General features: G+C 35.8%; 1 protein-coding gene across 1 annotated transcript; it reads right to left on the bottom strand.

Annotated features, from left to right (window-relative positions):
• Positions 1-1302: 1302 nt before the first annotated feature.
• LOC137401997 (uncharacterized) lies at positions 1303-22314 on the bottom strand. The gene is made up of 7 exons (XM_068088467.1): positions 22182-22314; positions 19133-19274; positions 15517-15656; positions 12623-12737; positions 9911-10137; positions 4139-4235; positions 1303-1779 (listed from the first exon to the last, which is right to left on the bottom strand). Exons 1-7 carry the CDS (start codon positions 22284-22286, stop codon positions 1559-1561), a joined length of 1047 nt encoding a protein of 348 aa, XP_067944568.1. The 5' UTR covers positions 22287-22314; the 3' UTR covers positions 1303-1558.
• Between the last annotated feature and the right edge of the window lie 1567 nt (positions 22315-23881).

The following is a 23881-nucleotide window of genomic DNA, read 5'->3' as shown; positions in this document are numbered from 1 at the left end:
AATCAGCAACAGTTGTCAAACTTCAGCTCTCGGCTGAGCAGTAATGTAATTTAACATTACTGGCTGCCGTAGTATCTGCTGACGCTGAAGTCATTGAGTTACGAGATGTACACGGTGACTTTTATAACTGAGTGGGAATTCTTTTTAGATGCCAATTTAGACTGTTTTTTCTCTAACCGAGCACAACTGAATTTTTTTTGTTATAGCCAATCAGAAAGCATCCTGGGGACACTCATGTCAAGCACTTGCTGCCATAGTTAAGGGAGGTAATCTGCAAGGAGTTGAGTTTGGAGAGCTGCCAGAGTAAGTATTTTTTGGTTATACATTTAGTTACATGTTCTAGTAAGTTCATATCGATACAGTTCATATCTGATGACGCTGAAGTCATCGAGTTACAAGATGTAAACAGTTTCTTTTATAACTCAGTGTGAAAATTCCTCTCTACAATATCTATGAATATTGCGTATATTGTATATTTTACATACATGTAGGTATCTGTCAATCCCATGTAATGTTCATCTGGTAATCTTACCGGTTAGGTTTGAACTTACCGCCTGAGGTCTGTGATAAATAGCACTCGAGTCTAGGCTCCAGTCACGTGAAGACCGTTGGCATTAGAGATTCTTGCAGTAACTCCTCGACATTTGAAACTGGCACGGAAACGGTCTTGGCCTTGACTTTCAACCCTAAGCTGTGACTTTGACCCGAATCATCTAAGTAGCTAGAGTTATTCAACACTATCCTTTGTGGTGACGTTGCTTTGGATTAAAGTAATTTGCTCACGTCCTTTGTTCAGCGGCTATTACTGTTTTGGAAGTTGCGATCTCTTGATTCTGTAGTTATTGGAGTCTTATCATGGTGCAGCAGTAGTCTAGGGTTGTGAGCCCTGATAATCTTGCTCACATTGTTCATGCAGCTGCAGCTAATTTTAGCAGTTGTTATTAAAGACCTATTGGGAAGTTTGTGATTTTGGAAACTTTATGTCAAGATGTCGGAAGGATACTTTACCGATGTTAGTTGCTACATTCTTGTTAAAAGATGGACTATACTAGAATATTATTATTTTTTTTCATCTGGTATTTTTGCTATTGTTTTGTGTCTGGTCAGGTTGAAACCCAGATTTGTAGTTGTGACCACTTTGATAAAATGCATGTTGGTATATGTCAGTTTCATCGGTAAATGCGTAGTTGACTGATGAAAAGCTGGTCTCTTATTTACACCTAATGGTATGGCAGAGGCACGTTTTGTGTAGCTTTATTGTACAAATCAATGAAATCATTACATGCACTTTGCGATCACGTATAAATTTAATGCGATTTCAAGCCTAAAAATGATGTAGATTAAGTTTGCAAGCAAATAAACAGTTTTTATGAGCACAACCGGACGGTGGACATCAAGTAGAACAATTCAACTGGGTAATAACTAACTTGTTGAACAATTATATTCATCTGTTGGAAAACAAAATCGATGTGGAAATTTGCCTAAAAACAGCAGATGCAAACCAGCCTTCATTTCGCTTACACCTCTATGTTTGGGTAAGTTGAACAAAGCCCTAATCTCAGTCGATGTAGTAAAACTCTGACACAAGTTTGGCGAGATGCACTGCCTTCAGTTGCTGACTCATGAGAATTCGATGGAGGAGCCTAACATTTGCAGACGACTGATCCTTCCAAAAGTTTATTACCTGCTCCATCGGATTGTGCATGTCCAGTCGTCTCCAAAATTGAATAGTTTCAGTTGAAATTCCAATCAGATGAGCGAAGTGTCTCCAGTCACCCCCTTTAAAAGTAATAAGCTAATTCATCAAGTTCTGAATCTAACTCGAGTAAGGTCTGTAGCGGCATACCTGCGTGAGCACCATGCAAACGATTTACATACTAAATGATGGTTGCCCTATCCAAATTTTTGTGATTAAAAATAGGAGATAGATGAGAAAATAAATTTCAAAGTACCATGTATACTCAGTATACATACAGTACAGTACTCAGTACACATACAGTACAGTACTCAGTACACATACAGTACAATACTCAGTACACATACAGTACACTACTCAGTACACATACAGTACAGTACTCAGTACACATACAGTACAGTACTCAGTACACATACAGTACAGTACTCAGTACACATACAGTACTCAGTACACATACAGTACTCAGTACACATACAGTACAATACTCAGTACAGATACGCACATACTCACAGTTACTGCAGGTCAATTTTTTAAACAAAAAAATTTGTAGTAATTAGCTGCGCGACTTATCCCCTGGAATAAATGGTAAACCACACAACTCCGTCACAACATGTCACAACTCCGTCACAACATGTCACAACTCCGTCACAACATGTCACAACTCCGTCACAACATGTCACAGCTCCGTCACAGCTCGGTCATCAATTCATTCCAATATCGGTGACTGTGATGACTCGCATATATAACAGCAAAAGTTTGTCACACAGGCTTTCAAAGCTTTTCTTATACATAAATATAATACATCATAAAATCTGTATTTGAACGCCATGGCACTCTATTTTTCAACCTTTCCTTTATAATGGCAACCAAATTGAGGTGGCGTTCAGTTAAAGGGTTTGAAGTATATTAATATTAATATTCTCAAAGATTTATTACTGACACACTGACCTGATGTCGCTACAGGTTCCTATATTGTACCTGTGTGTTAGTCCTATATGCATTTTAAGCCATGCTATCAATTGCATGACCTTGGCCTTTTTACTAGTTCATGGCTGCATTTCTATTATCTATATGTGCACACAATATGTACATCAGTACCCAAGCAGTCCAGTGCGCTGTGTGAGGGAACATAGTAAATCACTATCTCTACAATTAACCTGAATTGCTAGCGGAGAGTCCACTAGCAGCTGTTGGAGCGTTCATCTACCACGCGGAAAGTCGTGAATGCAAATCCCGTCTGATGCAACAGTTTATTAGACCAGAACTTCTGCTGTTCATACAAATCACAAATGGACAGTGTTCCTTTACTCTCAAACGATAGTTCAACTTATCTGTGAGTCAACCCCAGATACACTTTTTGATAATGAAAAACTAGGGTACAAACTATATACTGGTGTGTCCTATGGACTAAGTACCTATATACCAGTGCGAGCTATGGACCAGTGCGACCTAAATACCAGTGTGACTTAAATACTGGCACAGTCAATGTACTAGATTATTGTACATAACTGTATTTCCTCAACTCATACATAACTGTATTTCCTCAACTCATACAGATCTGTATTTCCTCAACTCATACATAAATGCATTACCTCAACTCATACATATCTGTATTCCTTCAACTCATACATAACTGTATTTCCTCAACTCATACATATCTGTATTCCTTCAACTCATACATAACTGTATTTCCTCAACTCATACATATCTGTATTCCTTCAACTCATACATAACTGTATTTCCTCAACTCATACATATCTGTATTCCTTCAACTCATACATAACTGTATTTCCTCAACTCGTACATAACTATATTTCCTCAACTCGTACATAACTGTATTTCCTCAACTCATACATAACTGTATTTCCTCAACTCATACATATCTGTATTTCCTCAACTCATACATAAATGCATTACCTCAACTCATACATATCTGTATTACTTCAACTCATACATAAATGCATTACCTCAACTCGTACATAACTGTATTTACTCAACTCATACATAAATGCATTACCTCAACTCATACATAACTGTATTTCCTCAACTCACACATAACTGTATTTCCTCAACTCACACATAACTGTATTTCCTCAACTCACACATAACTGTATTTACTCAACTCATACATAACTGTATTTCCTCAACTCACACAGATCTGTATTCCTTCAACTCATACATAACTGTATTTCCTCAACTCGTACATAACTATATTTCCTCAACTCGTACATAACTGTATTTCCTCAACTCATACATAACTGTATTTCCTCAACTCTTGAGTTTCGGGGATAAATATAAAAGCAAAGAGTAAACCAAGCAGTGTGAAGCTAGCTACATTTGATGTTAAAATATAACTTAGGGTGTGACTGTATAGGCAGCTGAGCTCTATATGAACTTACTAGAACATGTAAGTAACTAAATGTATAACTAAAATATACTTACTCTGGCAGCTCTCCAAACTCAACTCCTTGCAGATTACCTCCCTTAAATCTGGCAGCAAGTGCTTGACGTGAGTGTCCCCAGAATGCTTTCTGATTGGCTACAACAGAAAAATTCAGTTGTGCTCGGTTAGAGAAAAAACTGTCTAAATTGGCAACTAAAAGGATTTTCCACTCAGTTATAAAAGACACTGTGTACATCTCGTAACTCAATGACTACAGCCTCAGCAGATACTATGGCAGACAGTAATGCTGAATTATATTACTGCTCAGCTGAGAGCTGAAGTTTGACAACTGTTGCTGATTTTATGCTCAGATGTTTTACAAGGCAAATACTAGTTAAAAGTAGTTACATAATGATTTACCAAACAAGTTGATTAGTTTCCTTTATGTGGAAAAGTTATTCTATCGCTTAACTGTCCGGATGAGCCGTAATCAAGATTTAATTCTAATGCCAGGAACACATTCTAAAGCTTTAGTCGGTCGAATCGATAAAAGAGCGACAGCGACAAGATTTCATGGATTCGTCTGACTTAACAATTCTCCAATGCAATTGACAGTACAATGCATTGGCCTAGCAAAAAAAGAAGGCTTGGTAAATTGGTACAGCCCACTAAAGGAACGCTCTAAAGAAACAAACCTATTTATAACCATTCTCCAATGCATAAGAGATAGCAAAGTAGCCTGAGTTCCTCCCATTTCTCATGCCAACTAAAGCATCGAGTCAAGTGCAGACCGCCGAGCATAACAAAGCATAAATTAATAGGTAGTAATTTCTAATATTGGAAGGGATGCTATGGGTGTGCTGGTATGGCACCAACAGGAATGATTGCTCGAGTCTCATATACATAGGCCAAGGCAGTTTATCTTGCATTTCCGTTGGCACCTCTTTTCAGTGACAATTTTTTGCACTTACTCAATAGATTTGATAATATAATTTATATATAGTATAATTAATATCCAGTGAGTTGTCATGCCTATTATTCCCACTAGAGGGAGAATTTTCACATTTTAGATTTGATAGATTTTCGGAGTTGTCTCCCTTTACACCTAAGTGCAATTGGCTCTCTACGGAGGAGTGAGTCACAGTTTGTCCATTTATTACAGAGATCAAGGCCAAAGCATCGTCAGCTGTAACTTATTTTTTTGTCATGTATGCATGGTTTGAGCTTTGACATGGCTTGTATAGCCCACATAAATGGTCCTCAAGAAATTAATCTGATATCATTGACTGAGCACAAAAGTCAAACACCTAGTCACTGTTTAAAAAGATGCAAATTTTTTCAAAGAACCTGAAAGGTCTGTTTTTAATGGTGCATGTCTTCAACCTGTCTGCATGCTCTCAGATTCACAAATCATGCAACCACAGGCAACAAAACCAACAAAAGCAAGATTGAGCTTGCTAGAAAAAAACACAGCGAGGTGAGTATTGACTTGAGATACTTTAGCACGCACAGTCATACTTCAACTTACGAGTACCCCAACATACGAGAAACTTGAGATACAAGCCAGCTTTTAAGCAGGTTTTAGCGGTAACATACGAGCCATGTTTGAGATATGAGCGCGTGAGTCAGTGGCCAGGTATGTTGGAGATGTTTTATGAGAACCGCATCTTTCTGTATTTTTCAACTGATCAGGTTATACTTTTGCACCGTGTTTTTTGTGGGCGTTTTTCAGTGCAGAATTAGGTGAATTAAAAGTACTATGGGTAGACCGAAAGTTAACCGGTACAATGGTGGAAAATGCAAAGAAAAAGCGAATGATAAGAGTTGACACTAAACGTGAAATCATTGAAAAATATGAGAAAGGTGTACGCGTGATTGAGCTGGCTCGCCAATATGACAGAGATACATCCTCATTATGCACAGCCGATAAGACAGAGATACATCCTAAATATGCACAATTATCAAACAGAAGGATAATATTAAGGGCTGCAAAAGGACCAACCATAATTTCCAAACGGCATAGCAACCTTTACGACAAAATAGAGAGGCTACTCACGCTTTGGATAAAAGCTTTGGATAAATTAGCCGGCGACAGCGCAACTGAAACAATACCATGTGAAAAGGCCGGTGCTATCTATCAAGACTATAAAAATAGATATTTGGACAAGTTAACTAGCGGTCGTGCATTTGGCCTTTTTTATGTCACCTGTGTTCATCCTTTTCGCAACATGTTGAAAGGGCGACAAAGGCAAACATCCTTGAATGAGTTTCTTTTTCAATGGTTGGCTGATCATGAGAGCAAAACAAAGAAAAAATTAGCTAAGCCTCGAGAAGAAATTTAAAACTATGAACACCAAAGAAATTTTAATTACGTTAAGTTTAAAATAAAAGTTTACTTTCAAGTCTTTCAAGTCTGTCAAGTCTTTCAAGTCTGTGCATCAGAATCCAAATTTATCAAAGTCAACTGTTGTAATTAAGAATAACTTATATCCCTCTCTGGCAAATGCTAGCGTTAGCTGCTATTGTATGTATTTAATTTTAAATTTTAATTTAACACATTTTCTTGCATTATTTTTTATTTGTTGCTTGTTGAAAGCATGCGGGTAGTTAGGACAGTTACCAATATGTTTTTTCTGTTACAACATCTTGTTTTAAGTGTTTTTGTTTGTGTTTTTCAAATTATGGAAACCAATCAATATGTATTTAATTGTTTTATATATAAATAAATTGCACCAACATGTGAGTAAATTGACATACAAGCTCAGTTCCAGAATGCATTAAGCTCGTAAGTTGAAGTATGACTGTATACATTTAAGGTGAGGTAATGTGACTTAGAACTATTTTATAAAATAATTATTATGTCATTTAATTGCATATTTAATAATTATTATTGAAATGAAAAAAATGCAGACATGGTAATGTGTACAAACCAGTAATGGTGGCTACTGATCTGGTGCTTGGGTTCCGTTTAAAATATAACTAAATTTCCATCCAGCCAGACATTAATCATTAGTCTTGCCCTTGTTTATCAAATGAACAAATCACACATGAATTCACTCTGGTTTATTGATCTTAACTGATTAAGTGGTAGTTATCTCCCCAGTCAATGTTGTCCTGGCATTCATTTAGCCACATGAAGAGAGTTGGAAACCTGCTACTCATGATACACCTTGTCAAGATGAAGATGGGCCACCAAAGAAAATCACAGAATACAATTCTGCTCTCCACTCCTCCACATCAAGACCTAACCTAACCAACACTTGAACATACAGAGGAACCTCGATTCTCAAATGCTTCGGTTTCAACCAAAAAATTTAGATTTGTTCGTCTCGGATCTCGAACATAAATTTGGCTCTCGACCAAATCGGAGCATGCGCAATGCAATTAGCAAAGCTCCGGAAACAGCATGGAAACATTCGTTAACAAGCGAAGAAGCATTTTACACTTAATAAATTCTTTGCAAAAATGGAGGAACCGTGTGGAACTACGCCTCCTCTATCGAATAAATTTGCTAGGGAAATAACCCCTCCAGTCGGGTTACCCTAAATTGTTTTGGAGAAGGATTCTCCTTTAAGGATGTGAAGTAAACGTGCCATTGATGTTTATATTTTTTTTCTACGATTTTTGATGTAACTGATCTGTTGTATTTTTTGCTGTTTCATTTTCAATTTCTGCAATTTTTAGCATTGTATCTTAACCTTTAATGTTTTTGATGTTTTAGGAACCAAAACGTACGAAATGTTTACTTTTGCTTTCTTTTTCCATCATCATAAATAAAACTTTATTAAAATTAAACACAATCTATATCTACCCGTTTCTATTTATAGTATGCAGTATACAGTACAGTTTATGGTGTAAAATGTTGAAAACATACTTTACCGAAGTCGTTTTCTCACCTTGGAACGGATTAAAATTTACATAATTTTATTTTAAAGAGAAAAATTGTTTCGGATCTCAAACAACTCGGTTTTCGAGCAACCTTCTAGAATGGAAAGCTGAGAGCTATGAAATTTTAAAATTACAGTAATGTGAACACCTTTACAGTTGTTTTATTTATTTGCAACTTAGTTGTCCTGCACAAACTTTTTCCTCGTGACACGAAGTTTGAAAGTTACAGTTGTTTGCAACCGTAGATTTGTAAACCAATTATCAAACCAAAAGCCTACAAAGGCCCTTACGATTTATAGCTCTTACTATCTACTATATATAGTATGGTATCATTTAAGACTATATCGAGAAGTATATAGTCTAAATGAATATACCCTATCCTCGATTGCACGCGCTAAATGACTTATTAATTGAAACTCTATTAACTCTATGAAACGCGATGCTTTTTCTTCCTCGCCGTACTAGGGCTATTTTGTTTTCCGCAAAAACGATACCAACAATAATTTATCTCAAAATTAAAAATTTTGCGATTGTATCTCAGTGCAGCGTCCATTATAGTAAAAACGGGTTCGTAAACAGGTAAGTGATAAAAGTTTGTTTGAAAGTTTACTAAAACACATACTAAAACCTCCTTCAAGTGTGTGTGTAGTAAGCTAAATCTATTTAAGTTAGATTCAGCGTTTATGTTACACGCCTGTCTCGGAGGTAAGAACTCTCCACATAGTACATTGTAATGTTACATTCTCTCGCAGATCATACCCACAAAATGCACTAAAGTTATTGTAGGTAACTATAGTTACTCAGGTTCCTATATTGCTCTGTTACTATTTTTTAATGATGACAATTCGTACCAGACAGACATACAAACAGACATACAGACAGATAGACAGACATACAGACAGGCAGACAGACAGCCAGACAGACATACAGAGAGATAAATAATTACTATGGGTTTTAGGTATTATGCGCGTGAAGTTTCATGAATAAAAAAACTTTTTTTGTATTTTCTTGCTATTATCATTGTGTAATTTTTTACTGTACATATAAAATAATTTTTGATGCTATAAAAAGAGCAGTGCAAAAGCCTGAAGCCTGAGCCAATATGTGGGTTTTTACTCAGTTCGAGGATAAACTTAGTCAAAATGAAATATAACTTCCATCTGGCCAGTCTCACCTCACCAGTCTCACCTCACAAGTCTCACCTCACCAGTCTTACCTCACCAGTCTTACCTCACCAGTCTTACCTCAACAGTCTTACCTCACCAGTCTCACCTCACAAGTCTTACCTCACCAGTCTTACCTCACCAGTCTTACCTCACCAGTCTTACCTCACAAGTCTTACCAGATTTCTCTGGATGTTTCACTAGACAACTGATTTAGCCAATGATGATGTAAGTTATGTTCCACCTGAACCTGAAGATCATTTTCTTTTGAGACCACACAGACATTATCTTGGTTATTTCTATTGAGAATTTCTGTAAATTTTCATAGAGACATTTGTCATCAATATAATCAATATCCATGCATTATTCATTATATAATTACTCTGATATGCCAATAAATAACTTACTTTCCTATGAACCATTGATCAATAGCATAGATCTAGCTTCATCCAATAAGGAAGTGACAAAAGCTTGTAACTAGTCAATCAAATCAAACCTCTTATCTAGCGATTTCAAAAAACCTAAATTTGGTTACAAAATTTCATAGAGGACTCGTCTTTGTGTAAACCAACCATTTAAAATAATGTTGATCAGGTTATTCCAGGTGAAAACCATTTTGGAAGCTGTTTAAAATATATCTTGGATAGCTAAAGCTGGTTCTTTACCTAAATTGTAGTTTGGTTTCGCCACAAATGCACTCAGCATGCCATCATATCTACATCACAACATAAAAGAGCCACACAAACTGCAAATTTGTCGAGTAAACAGTGTTAAATTCACCCGCGGTGTAGTCATCTGTCTGTTTTCCATGGACTTCAGAAACTCGATGTTGGCATCAGCAAAGGGAAGTTCTTCATCGGCTGGAGGCAATTGGCTGTGTGCCAGTTGGCTGTGTGCCAGTTGGCTGTGAGCCAGTTGGCTGTGAGCCAGTTGGCTGTGAGCCAGTTGACTAGCTACCACATGCTGCCTTGGGGCTGGTGCGGATGATGGTCGGTCGATAGGGTCTTCTATAAAATAACTGAGTATATTATCAGCCAGCCAGAGTAAAAGTCAGCAGTGAACACAACTTGATATATTAAGGAGAACAGATGCATATAAAGCAGGGTTAATACAGTATTACCACCATTTGTTTACATTTGCTTTTTGCTAATATTCTATTATATTGTCTATTATATTGTCTATTATATTGTCTATTATATTGTCTATTATATTGTCTATTATATTGTCTATTATATTGTCTATTATATTGTCTATTATATTGTCTATTATATTGTCTATTATATTGCCTATTATATTGCCTATTATATTGCCTATTATATTGTCTATTATATTGTCTATTATATTGTCTATTATATTGTCTATTATATTGTCTATTATATTGTCTATTATATTGCCTATTATATTGCCTATTATATTGCCTATTATATTGCCTATTATATTGCCTATTATATTGCCTATTATATTGCCTATTATATTGCCTATTATATTGTCTATTATATTGTCTATTATATTGTCTATTATATTGTCTATTATATTGTCTATTATATTGTCTATTATATTGTCTATTATATTGCCTATTATATTGCCTATTATATTGCCTATTATATTGCCTATTATATTGCCTATTATATTGCCTATTATATTGCCTATTATATTGCCTATTATATTGTCTATTATATTGTCTATTATATTGTCTATTATATTGTCTATTATATTGTCTATTATATTGTCTATTATATTGTCTATTATATTGTCTATTATATTGCCTATTATATTGCCTATTATATTGTCTATTATATTGTCTATTATATTGCCTATTATATTGTCTATTATATTGTCTATTATATTGCCTATTATATTGCCTATTATATTGCCTATTATATTGCCTATTATATTGCCTATTATATTGTCTATTATATTGTCTATTATATTGTCTATTATATTGTCTATTATATTGTCTATTATATTGTCTATTATATTGTCTATTATATTGCCTATTATATTGCCTATTATATTGCCTATTATATTGCCTATTATATTGCCTATTATATTGCCTATTATATTGCCTATTATATTGCCTATTATATTGTCTATTATATTGTCTATTATATTGTCTATTATATTGTCTATTATATTGTCTATTATATTGTCTATTATATTGTCTATTATATTGTCTATTATATTGTCTATTATATTGTCTATTATATTGTCTATTATATTGTCTACTAGCTGTGCTACCCAGCGTTGCTCAAATAATAAAAAAGTCTGGGCAGAAAATTGATTTGTATTTAACGTATAACAACATTTACTATTCCAACTTTCAAACTACATATCATGAGAGAAGTGTTTTATGTAATTGAAATAAATTAAGAGAAAAATGAAAACAACTGTAAAGGTTTTAAAACTTTGTCAAACAACTGTAACTTCCAAGCTATTAGCCTGGCACAATGCCAATAGAAAATTTCAGTAAGCTGCTAGGCTTCTAATGACAGTACTGGTACTCTATGACATTGCGTCAGCATTGTCATAGAGTACCAGTATTGTCATTCTAGGTTGTCCAGCTGCAGTTATTCTAATAATAACTATAGCCGGAATGCAGACAGACATACGACACACGGACATACTTTGAGAAATATATATACATGTATATAGATTATAGGGTATACGGGCTGGTCCAAGATAGAAAGTGTTCACGCAATTGCTGTGTGGCTACTCTTTGACCTTACTACCTTACCTACTCCTTTACTCCTTTCAACTGTACATCTAGAAAAGTAAGTGATTACCAGAATGGGAATTTTTGCACAGACGTTGTGGCACAGGACTTTTTGACGTGACGATTTCTATTTGAGGACTTTTTGGCATAGGTTACAAGGTCAGCGGTTACAAGGTCCCAGGTTACAGGGTCAGAGGTTACAAGGTCACAGGTTACAAGGTCAGAGGTTACAAGCTCAAAATTTAACCATCTTCCCTTGCGGCTCAATAAATGTGCAATAGAAAAGTTTGTACCTGACGGCTAAATTATGTATTTAACAGATGTAGTTCATGATACCCTTCAATTAATGTATTTAACAGATGTAGTTCATGATACCCTTCAATTAAATTTAGATGATGTGAACAAAAAATTTATTTTTCCTCATGTATTTTGAAGAAAGAGGTATGCGTAAAGTTTCATGAAAAATATTTTTGAATTTTGTTGTTATTGTCACCATATTATTTATTTACTGTGTATAAACATAAGTAGAAGATCTAAAAGCCTGAGCCAACAAGTAACTGTGGTACGAGTTACGAGTCAAACTCCTTTAACAATGTACCAAATGGTTAATTATATGCATGCTCACTAGAGCAGCTGCTAAAGTGGTAGGAGTTGTAGACCCAGTAACAGACAACTCCCATAAAATCTTTGTACGCAACAATACAACTAGCATGTATAGAGACCAGCCGATATAGCTATAATAAGGCAAGCCACTGCGAGGGAGAGAGGATGTTTCCTACCAACAAGAAGATCCTGTTTGAGGCGTCTGAGGAGAAACTTGACTTCGTGAGGAGAAGAGCACTCCAAGGCCTCCTTCACTCCTTCCATGCATCTCAGGTTTTTTCTCGTTATACTCTGTAAGCATAGTCAATTAGAGTGATATTGGATATGTATAGCTTGATGTTTTCATGTTCGGAGTTATCAGTTCTTTTTCTTTCAACTCGGCATTCTTTGCTTTATCCTATTTGTTTCTTCAAATAAAAACATGTTAAAATAGTCAATCAAATTGGAGGAATCCATCATAATTCCATTAAATAAATCTATCCGAACTGGATTCCTCAAAAGCTTTGCTTTTCCTTGATTGCTGTAACTATTTCAGCATCCAACTGTAAAAAGGAATAAGTAATTGATGACTAACATACTATTTTTACTATTATGGTCCCTGAGAGTCTTCTAACTGCTATTATTATGGTCCCTGGGAGTCCTCTAACTGCTATTATTATGGTCCCTGGGAGTCCTCTAACTGCTATTATTATGGTCCCTGGGAGTCCTCTAACTGCTATTATTACGGTCCCTGGGAGTCCTCTAACTGCTATTATTATGGTCCCTGGGAGTCCTCTAACTGCTATTATTATGGTCCCTGGGAGTCCTCTAACTGCTATTATTACGGTCCCTGGGAGTCCTCTAACTGCTATTATTATGGTCCCTGGGAGTCCTCTAACTGCTATTATTATGGTCCCTGGGAGTCCTCTAACTGCTATTATTATGGTCCCTGGGAGTCCTCTAACTGCTATTATTACGGTCCCTGGGAGTCCTCTAACTGCTATTATTATGGTCCCTGGGAGTCCTCTAACTGCTATTATTATGGTCCCTGAGAGTCTTCTAACTGCTATTATTATGGTCCCTGGGAGTCCTCTAACTGCTATTATTATGGTCCCTGGGAGTCTTCTAACTGCTATTATTATGGTCCCTGGGAGTCCTCTAACTGTTATCATTGTGGTCCCTGGAAGTCCTCTGGCTGTTATTATTGTGGTCCTGGGAGTCTTCTAACTGTTAATATTGTGGTCCTGGGAGTCCTCTAACTGTTAATATTTTGATCCCTGGGTGTTCTCTAACTGGTAGTGCTGTATTATGATCCCTGGTACGCCTCTAACTGCTATTATTATGGTCCCTGGGAGTCCTCTAACTGCTAATATTATGGTCCCTGGGAGTCCTCTAACTGCTATTATTATGGTCACTGGGAGTCTTCTAACTGCTATTATTATGGTCCCTGGGAGTCCTCTAACTGCTATTATTATGGTCCCTGAGAGTCCTCTAACTGTTATTATTATGGTCCCTGGGAGTCTTCTAACTGTTAATATTGTGGTCCTGGGAGTCCTCTAACTGTTAATATTTTGATCCCTGGGTGTTCTCTAACTGGTAGTGCTGTATTATGATCCCTGGTACGCCTCTAACTGCTATTATTATGGTCCCTGGGAGTCCTCTAACTGCTAATATTATGGTCCCTGGGAGTCCTCTAACTGCTATTATTATGGTCCCTGGGAGTCTTCTAACTGCTATTATTATGGTCCCTGGGAGTCCTCTAACTGCTATTATTATGGTCCCTGAGAGTCCTCTAACTGTTATTATTATGGTCCCTGGGAGTCTTCTAACTGTTAATATTGTGGTCCTGGGAGTCCTCTAACTGTTAATATTTTGATCCCTGGGTGTTCTCTAACTGGTAGTGCTGTATTATGATCCCTGGTACGCCTCTAACTGCTATTATTATGGTCCCTGGGAGTCCTCTAACTGCTAATATTATGGTCCCTGGGAGTCCTCTAACTGCTATTATTATGGTCCCTGGGAGTCTTCTAACTGCTATTATTATGGTCCCTGGGAGTCCTCTAACTGCTATTATTATGGTCCCTGAGAGTCCTCTAACTGTTATTATTATGGTCCCTGGGAGTCTTCTAACTGTTAATATTGTGGTCCTGGGAGTCCTCTAACTGTTAATATTTTGATCCCTGGGTGTTCTCTAACTGGTAGTGCTGTATTATGATCCCTGGTACGCCTCTAACTGCTATTATTATGGTCCCTGGGAGTCCTCTAACTGCTAATATTATGGTCCCTGGGAGTCCTCTAACTGCTATTATTATGGTCACTGGGAGTCTTCTAACTGCTATTATTATGGTCCCTGGGAGTCCTCTAACTGCTATTATTATGGTCCCTGAGAGTCCTCTAACTGTTATTATTATGGTCCCTGGGAGTCTTCTAACTGTTAATATTGTGGTCCTGGGAGTCCTCTAACTGTTAATATTTTGATCCCTGGGTGTTCTCTAACTGGTAGTGCTGTATTATGATCCCTGGAAATTCTCAAATTAATTGCTTATCTGGCAGACAAAATCTTTGTGCACGAGTTCTTGAACTACTCCTCCTTGTCTTCAAATAAATCTCGTCCAGGCTCTTCTATAGCTTTGCCAGACTTGTCAACAACTCATCACCAGCATTTATAAAATAACAGTCTAGCTCTGCTGAATGCCTGTGAGAGTGCAGTTATTAATAGTTCCCTTCCGTTAAGTGCAGTTATTAACAGTTCCCATCGGTTAAGTGCAGTTATTAACAGTTACCCTCTGTTAAGTGCAGTTATTAACAGTTACCCTCTATTAAGTGCACACAAAAAACAATGACCATTCCTGCTTTACCTAGAGTACATGATTGGACAATTATCAGTCCCACAGTTCATCTCTAAAATGATACAATCAACTGTGAACCTCCATTGATGAATATGAGAAAATAACAACGAAACTTTTTTAAATTTACATGAAAGGACAATGAACAGTCTACCTCGGCAAATAGTATATGCACTTGACAGATTATTTGACCTCCTCATGGCCTAGCAAAAAAATAAATAAAAGAATGTAATGAAGATAGTGACCTGATAGTTAGTATTTTGTTCAGTGACTCTCTGTTCCAACTCTTCAATGCGCAACTCAATGAGGGATTTGTCAGACTGTCTACCATGAAGGTCATCTATCATAGCCTGCACCATGAGTCTCACACAGTCCTCATTCACATCTGCATTTTCAAAGAATGGAAGATGCACTTAACAGGATAGACTAGCACATCAGGGTAAACAAACAGGACTCTTTGTGAACAGCAGAATTTCATAGAAAACTTTTACTAAGAGGAGAGTAGACAGTAGCAAGACTAGTACACTGTTAGACTAGTAGACTGTTAGACTAGTACACTGTTAGACTAGTACACTGTTAGACTAGTACACTGTTAGACTAATACACTGTTAGACTAGTACACTGTTAGACTAGTACACTGTTAGACTAGTACACTGTTAGACTAGTACACTGTTAGACTAGTACACTGTTAGACTCGTACACTGTTAGACTAGTACACTATTAGACTAGTATACTGTTAGACTAGTACACTGCTCATTCATCAGCTCATGTGATTCAGATATCAACAACCTAAAGCCTGGTTCCCATATACGTAGCAAAGCACCGGCGGTAATACGGGCAGCAAAACACTTGCGGTGCTCGGTGCAATTTAATGTTCACATAAAAGCCACATAGTTAATAATATCGTAAACATAATTGCGTAATCAAATAGAATGTTCGCTCGCTATGCAGTTCCTATAATGGTGACCTTTACTCGTACAGTGCATTTCGGGAAGGTTTTGCCTACAGCCGTTTGCGAAATTTGAACATGCGCAAACTCTTGCGTTGACCGCAGGCATCCACCGGCGGTGCACTGCAATTCGCGGTTTGTAGGTTCCCATTTTACCGCAATAGCCTGCGGTGCTGTCGCCGGTGCTGTCGCCGGTGCTTTGCGGCGTATATGGGAACCGGGCTTTACTTATTTGACTAAAAATTCTAAAAAGGAGCAAAAGTTCCAGCTAGTTAACAGCCAACCGAATATAATGCCTAACCTAGGTTATTGATAAATGACTTTTAAAATAACGGTCCCATTTGCAACAGATGAGGGCATCTAATTATCAAAAACAAACAAGTTTGATGAAAGATCTGGTAGAACAGAGACCTCACAGCTGAGAGTCTTAAGATACACAATATATACTAATGCTCTTTAGTAGGTCAACCTCTTTAGTAGGTCAACCGACACTAAATCTAAAAAGATTTGGATAACAAAGTCCATACGCGCGACAATAAAGTTTATGAACAACTAGGTGAATGCACGGCATTGCACGGGTAGTAAAGGTCTTTGCACAAAAAATTTATTTTTATTTAACAACAGTTATTATTCTAACTTTCAAGCTTCATACCATGAGAAAAGTGTTTTGTGCAGTTTAGATAAATTGAAAGAAAAAATAAAAACTAAATGTTTTTAAACTTCGTCAAACAACTGTATCTTTCAAACTTCATACCGTAAGAATATTGTTTTGCGCAGGTCAAATAAATTAAAACAATAAAACAACTATAAAAGTGTTTAGATTTAATTGTGAAATAATTAGCAAGTAACAGCTAAATTAATTCGGTTTTGCTACGATTACAACAAAAAATGATATGATTACAACAAGAGATTTGATGATACAATTAATATGAACTGAGTAAACAAAAATAAAATTCCTGAATATGTTGAATTAATAAAGACAATTCATGCATAGAAGTTTGTTAGAAAAAAGGTTACTGTTCCACCAGAAGCTATCCATCATAACTTTGAATACGACGATACTGGTACCTCTCAATTCGGGTACCTCTCGATACTGGTACCTCTCAAAACTGGTACAAATGTAAAAATGAGGTATCGAACTGATTTTGCATGACCGAACAGAGAGAGAATGTAAAGGCTATTCCTACTCGAGATAATACAACTATCTGCATGAAAAGCCTTGACCGCGATTTAGCAATTGAGCCTTACAAAAAACCAGAAATAAAAGTACACGAAAACATGAAAAAGCATCGTGTTTCATAGAGTTAATAGAGTTTCAATTAATACGTCATTTAGTGCGTGCAATCGAGGAAAGGGTGTATACAGTATATTGTAAGAGCTATTCATCATAAGAGCCTTTCGTAGACTCGTGGTTAGGCAATAGAATTACTAACTTTCAGTTGCGTTTGTTGTAAGTTCAAACCCAACGGAATGCGAGCTTTTAAAATGAAAATGGTAATAGCTGTAGCCGAACATACCAAAGGACATACATACAGATGAAAAAATTTGAGAATCTACTATATATACAGGTAGAAAAACCAATCAATACCAAAAGACAATGAGCATGAAATGATTATTAAAGTAGTAGGCTTAAAGTACTAGTATCTTGCATCACTTACACTAAACCTCTGGCATTTAAATAAGCTAGAGTAGTACCCTGTGGTATTTAGTATGTAGGTTAACTTACACCCTATAGTACTCATTTATGTTAAACCGATGATCTGTAATAGTCAGTAGATATACGTTAAACTATTACCCTGTAGTGGTCAGTATATATGTTAAACTATTACCCTGTAGTGGTCAGTATATACGATAAACTATTACCCTGTAGCAGTCAGTATATATGTTAAACTATTACCCTGTAGCAGTCAGTATATATGTGAAACTATTACCCTGTAGTAGTCAGTATATACGTTAAACTATTACCCTGTAGTAGTCAGTATATATGTTAAACTATTCCCCTGTAGTGGTGAGTATATACGTTAAACTATTACTCTGTATTAATCAGTATATACGTTAAACTATTACCCTGTAGTAGTCAGTAGATATGTGAAACTATTACCCTGCAGCAGTCAGTATATATGTGAAACTATTACCCTGTAATAGTCAGTATTTATGGTAAACTATTACCCTGTAGTAGTCAGTATATACGTTAAACTATTACCCTGTAGTGGTGAGTATATACGTTAAACTATTACTCTGTATTAGTCAGTATATACGTTAAACTATTACCCTGTAGTAGTCAGTATATACGTTAAACTATTACCCTGTAGTAGTCAGTATATATGTGAAAATATTCCCCTGTAGTAGTCAGTAGATATGTGAAACTATTACCCTGTAGCAGTCAGTATATATGTGAAACTATTACCCTGTAGTAGTCAGTATTTATGGTAAACTATTACCCTGTAGTAGTCAGTATATACGTTAAACTATTACCCTGTAGTAGTCAGTATATATGTGAAAATATTCCCCTGTAGTAGTCAGTAGATATGTGAAACTATTACCCTGTAGCAGTCAGTATATATGTGAAACTATTACCCTGTAGTAGTCAGTATTTATGGTAAACTATTACCCTGTAGTAGTCAGTATATATATTAAAATATTCCCCTGTAGTAGTCAGTAGATACGGTCAACTAATACCCTGTAGTAGTCAGTAGATACGGTCAACTAATACCCTGTAGTAGTCAGTAGATACGGTCAACTAATACCCTGTAGTAGTCAGTAGATACGTTCAACTAATACCCTGTAGTAGTCAGTAGATACGGTCAACTAATACCCTGTAGTAGTCAGTAGATACGGTCAACTAATACCCTGTAGTAGTCAGTAGATACGTTCAACTAATACCCTGTAGTACCTGTAAACTTTAGGCTCACCTACAACATCATTGACTGGCTCTAGAGGAAACTTCTCCCTGTCCCTGTGAGCAAGAATCTCAGGAAGTATAATTCGTAATTTACGCCTGAGACGATGCTCTTCCTCTTCCTGATAGCTTATCGACTTTTTGACCGAGTCAATCTAAATGGATATTGACTGAGTTGAAATGAGATGAAAAATAATAAATAAAATTCCACCTTGACTCTTTTCCTAGAAATAATAAACACAAGTCACCAAAATTCCAACCGCAATGAGAGAAACGTCAATGTTCGGTTGAAAACCTAATCACTTGACGGTCTTCCGCTAATAACTAAAATTGAAATGTTCATTGGAACAATCATTGTTTTACCTGTATATAGCTGCGCTACAGTGTTGAATTTCCTCTGATAGTAAACAATAAATTAAACAATCGAACGAAAATACCTTATAACTTTTATCTTAACCTTATAAGAAAAATTATAACTTGTATTCAATAAATCAACCTAACAAATCAAACAACTAAGAAAATGACATTGTCTGCAAGCTTCAACTCTTGCAAGTAGTGTAGGACTGGTATAGTGGTGTAGTACTGGTAATGTAGTGTAGTAGCTAGTATGGTAGTGTAGTACTGGTATAGTAGTGTAGTACTGGTATAGTGGTGTAGTAGCTGGTATAGTAGTGTAGTACTGGTAATGTAGTGTAGTAGCTAGTATGGTAGTGTAGTACTGGTATAATCGTGTAATAGCTGGTATAGTAGTGTAGTACTGGTATAGTAGTGTAGTAGCTGGTATAGTATTGTAGTACTGGTATAGTGGTGTAGTAGCTGGTATAGTATTGTAGTACTGGTATAGTGGTGTAGTAGCTGGAAGTACAAGTTTTCAGATAAGCTTTGCGTGCAGAATAAACTGGATATTCAAAATACTGAAAATACTAACTTATGATTGCCTCCAAGTATTTTCCGAGATAGGAGAAGGCTACTGTTTCAATACCATATATACATTGTCTATTTTACACTAAAGAAACAATATATTCTAATTTATAACTTTGGCACGCACTTAATATTGTAAATAAATATTCTAAAGAAAATATCCTTGAAAGGTCAGAATTCTCTAGCATGGCGATTATATATTCAGCCTTGATAAAAATTGATACAAAATAATACTACTTATATAGTTATATATATGTGTGCATATATACTTATACAGTAACCACAGCAACGAGGATTGAATGTCTCAGAAAAAAAGTTCCTGTTCTTGAGACTGGATAATTTACTTTGAATTAAAAAGATGAAAAACAGAGGAAATGAAAGACAGCTGGAGAGAAGTTAAAATGTTTCATAGCAAAGACTTGTCACTAGTTCTAAACACTGCCATACCCACTACTGACATACAATGTTTAATAATAAGGACTTGTAACTAGTTCTAAACACTGCCATACCCACTACTGACATACAATGTTTAATAGTAAGGACTTGTAACTAGTTCTAAACACTGTCATACCCACTACTGACATACAATGTTTAATAATAAGGACTTGTAACTAGTTCTAAACACTGCCATACCTACTACTGACATACAATGTTTAATAATAAGGACTTGTAACTAGTTCTAAACACTGCCATACCTACTACTGACATACAATGTTTAATAGTAAGGACATGTAACATACCTACTACTGACATACAATGTTTAATAATAAGGACTTGTAACTAGTTCTAAACACTGCCATACCTACTACTGACATACAATGTTTAATAATAAGGACTTGTAACTAGTTCTAAACACTGCCATACCTACTACTGACATACAATGTTTAATAGTAAGGACATGTAACATACCTACTACTGACATACAATGTTTAATAATAAGGACTTGTAACTAGTTCTAAACACTGCCATACCCACTACTGACATACAATGTTTAATAGTAAGGACATGTAACATACCTACTACTGACATACAATGTTTAATAATAAGGACTTGTAACTAGATCTAAACACTGTCATACCTACTACTGACGTACAATGTTTAATAGTAAGGACTTGTAACTAGTTCTAAACACTGCCATACCGACTACTGACATACAATGATTAATAATAAGGACTTGTAACTAGTTCTAAACACTGCCATACCCACTACTGACATACAATGTTTAATAATAAGGACATGTAACTAGTTCTAAACACTGCCATACCCACTACTGACATACAATGTTTAATAGTAAGGACTTGTAACTAGTTCTAAACACTGCCATACCCACTACTGACATACAATGTTTAATAGTAAGGACTTGTAACTAGTTCTAAACACTGTCATACCCACTACTGACATACAATGTTTAATAATAAGGACTTGTAACTAGTTCTAAACACTGCCATACCCACTACTGACATACAATGTTTAATAGTAAGGACATGTAACATACCTACTACTGACATACAATGTTTAATAATAAGGACTTGTAACTAGTTCTAAACACTGCCATACCTACTACTGACATACAATGTTTAATAATAAGGACTTGTAACTAGATCTAAACACTGCCATACCCACTACTGACATACAATGTTTAATAATAAGGACTTGTAACTAGTTCTAAACACTGTCATACCTACTACTGACATACAATGTTTAATAATAAGGACTTGTAACTAGTTCTAAACACTGCCATACCTACTACTGACATACAATGTTTAATAGTAAGGACTTGTAACTAGTTCTAAACACTGCCATACCTACTACTGACATACAATGTTTAATAATAAGGACTTGTAACTAGTTCTAAACACTGCCATACCTACTACTGACATACAATGTTTAATAGTAAGGACATGTAACATACCTACTACTGACATACAATGTTTAATAGTAAGGACTTGTAACTAGTTCTAAACACTGCCATACCTACTACTGACATACAATGATTAATAATAAGGACTTGTAACTAGTTCTAAACACTGCCATACCCACTACTGACATACAATGTTTAATAGTAAGGACTTGTAACATACCTACTACTGACATCAGATGGCGTGAAGAGCAGCATTAAACTAGAGAAGGAAATGACTGACCTGGTTTGTGAGGTCATCAATCTGAACTTGGCTTCGGTTTATGTCTTCTTTCAAGAGATCCAGAGCACTTGGCTTTTTTGCTGATTTGCTTCTAGGAGCTGGCATTTCACCTTGTGTACTCTTAAAATAAGCATAGCCCTAGAACAACAATTTCGCTTTTTCACAATAAATTTTTTCACTTCATCAGTTGTTTCACATCGCCCACAAGCTTCAGTTCTGCATGCATGCTTTCAATGAAGCTTTTGTTTGTTGCAAAATCTTATTGCTTGAACAATATTGTTATTTACAAAGAAAAGCAATCGCGGTACATTTTATAAGGAAACTTTCAGTTGCCAACCAAGTTTGCTGATGACTTTTCTAAGTCAACTAGCAATTATCATGCGGGGAACATTGCAAATGGTAGCTTCAGACCTACAGAGCTTAACGATGAACTTACATCCACATAATTCTAGTAGATTTTCATAGAAAGTATTTGTCTTTTTGTCATTCGAAATCATTTTTGATATTTGAGGTGTTCTGACTGCCAGGACGTTTTAAAGTTAAATCAACAAAACTTGATCTCGGTTAACACAATTGCAAAAAAAATGTATCAAAATGATGTGACGAGTTACGCAGCCCGTCTCTATGTCTGGTAGATCTAAGAGTCAAACCAAAACTATTTGATCTCTAATTCCTTCAATGTTTTAAACTCATGAAACACTATATTTATTTTTTAATTGGTCACTATTTTAATGAATAACATTTGACTAAGTCTAATGAAGTAGCAGTTAAGAATCGAGATACTTTATTATAACTAACTAAGGTATAACTAAGAAGACATTAAATTGAAACTAGCTGATGTTTATGTGACTATGTTTATAAAGCGATGAGTACAGACTTTACAAGTTGCTAATTATCCCGATCCTAAAAGGCATTCTAAAAGGCTGGTTTACGCTATATTACCATATGTCAGATTTGTCCTCTTCGGCAATTACAGCTCATTGAACGCCACCTCTATTTGAACGCCACCTTTAATTGAACGCCACCTCTATTTGACCACCACTTTGACATTCTTTGATTTTTATGAACTCATAATATCAAGTGATCAGTAGAAAAGTGTTCACAAAATCGTATTAATAACGAATCGTTTACATCAATATCAATTAATTCTGTCTTTGTCCAACTCCAAAGCTTTTAATTGTTTTTCGTTAAAACTTTGAAAGCAACACCACAGAAATAATTAATAACTGTCTCAGGCTAATAGTAGCTCCTTGTTTATTGCAGTTTTGATACTTCTAAGTACATGTATACAATTAATAGTTTACATTTACGATGGTAGATGAACGACTAGTTTAAAGGATGCGTTTAGCGAGCAAAACTTTTCACCGTTGCATCTGCGCAAAATGCAACGCGTAAAAATTTTGCCCTGCTAAATTGTTTGAACGGTAATACTGACTAGTGCAGCAATGCAGAAAATGTGTTGAGGTTACATTGTGGAAGGTTTAAATTTACAAAAGTAGATAAACAACTAGTTTTAGGCCATTGGTTATGTATTGTATTTGTGCTAAATGCAACGCGTAAAGATTTTGCTCTGCAAAAAATTGTTTGGACGCTAATATCAACTAGTTCAGCAGTGCAGTAGAAGATTTCAGGTCAGAAGACATTGTGGAAGCTATTGGACAACCAGAAGATGTTCGTTCCACCAAAAGCTACAATCAGAA

The sequence above is a fragment of the Watersipora subatra genome, chromosome 8 (genome assembly GCF_963576615.1).
Source record: "Watersipora subatra chromosome 8, tzWatSuba1.1, whole genome shotgun sequence".
NCBI classification, from domain to species: Eukaryota; Metazoa; Bryozoa; class Gymnolaemata; order Cheilostomatida; family Watersiporidae; genus Watersipora; species Watersipora subatra.
The sequence above is the reverse complement of the archived record's forward strand: the minus strand, read 5'-3'. Positions and strand labels throughout refer to the sequence as shown.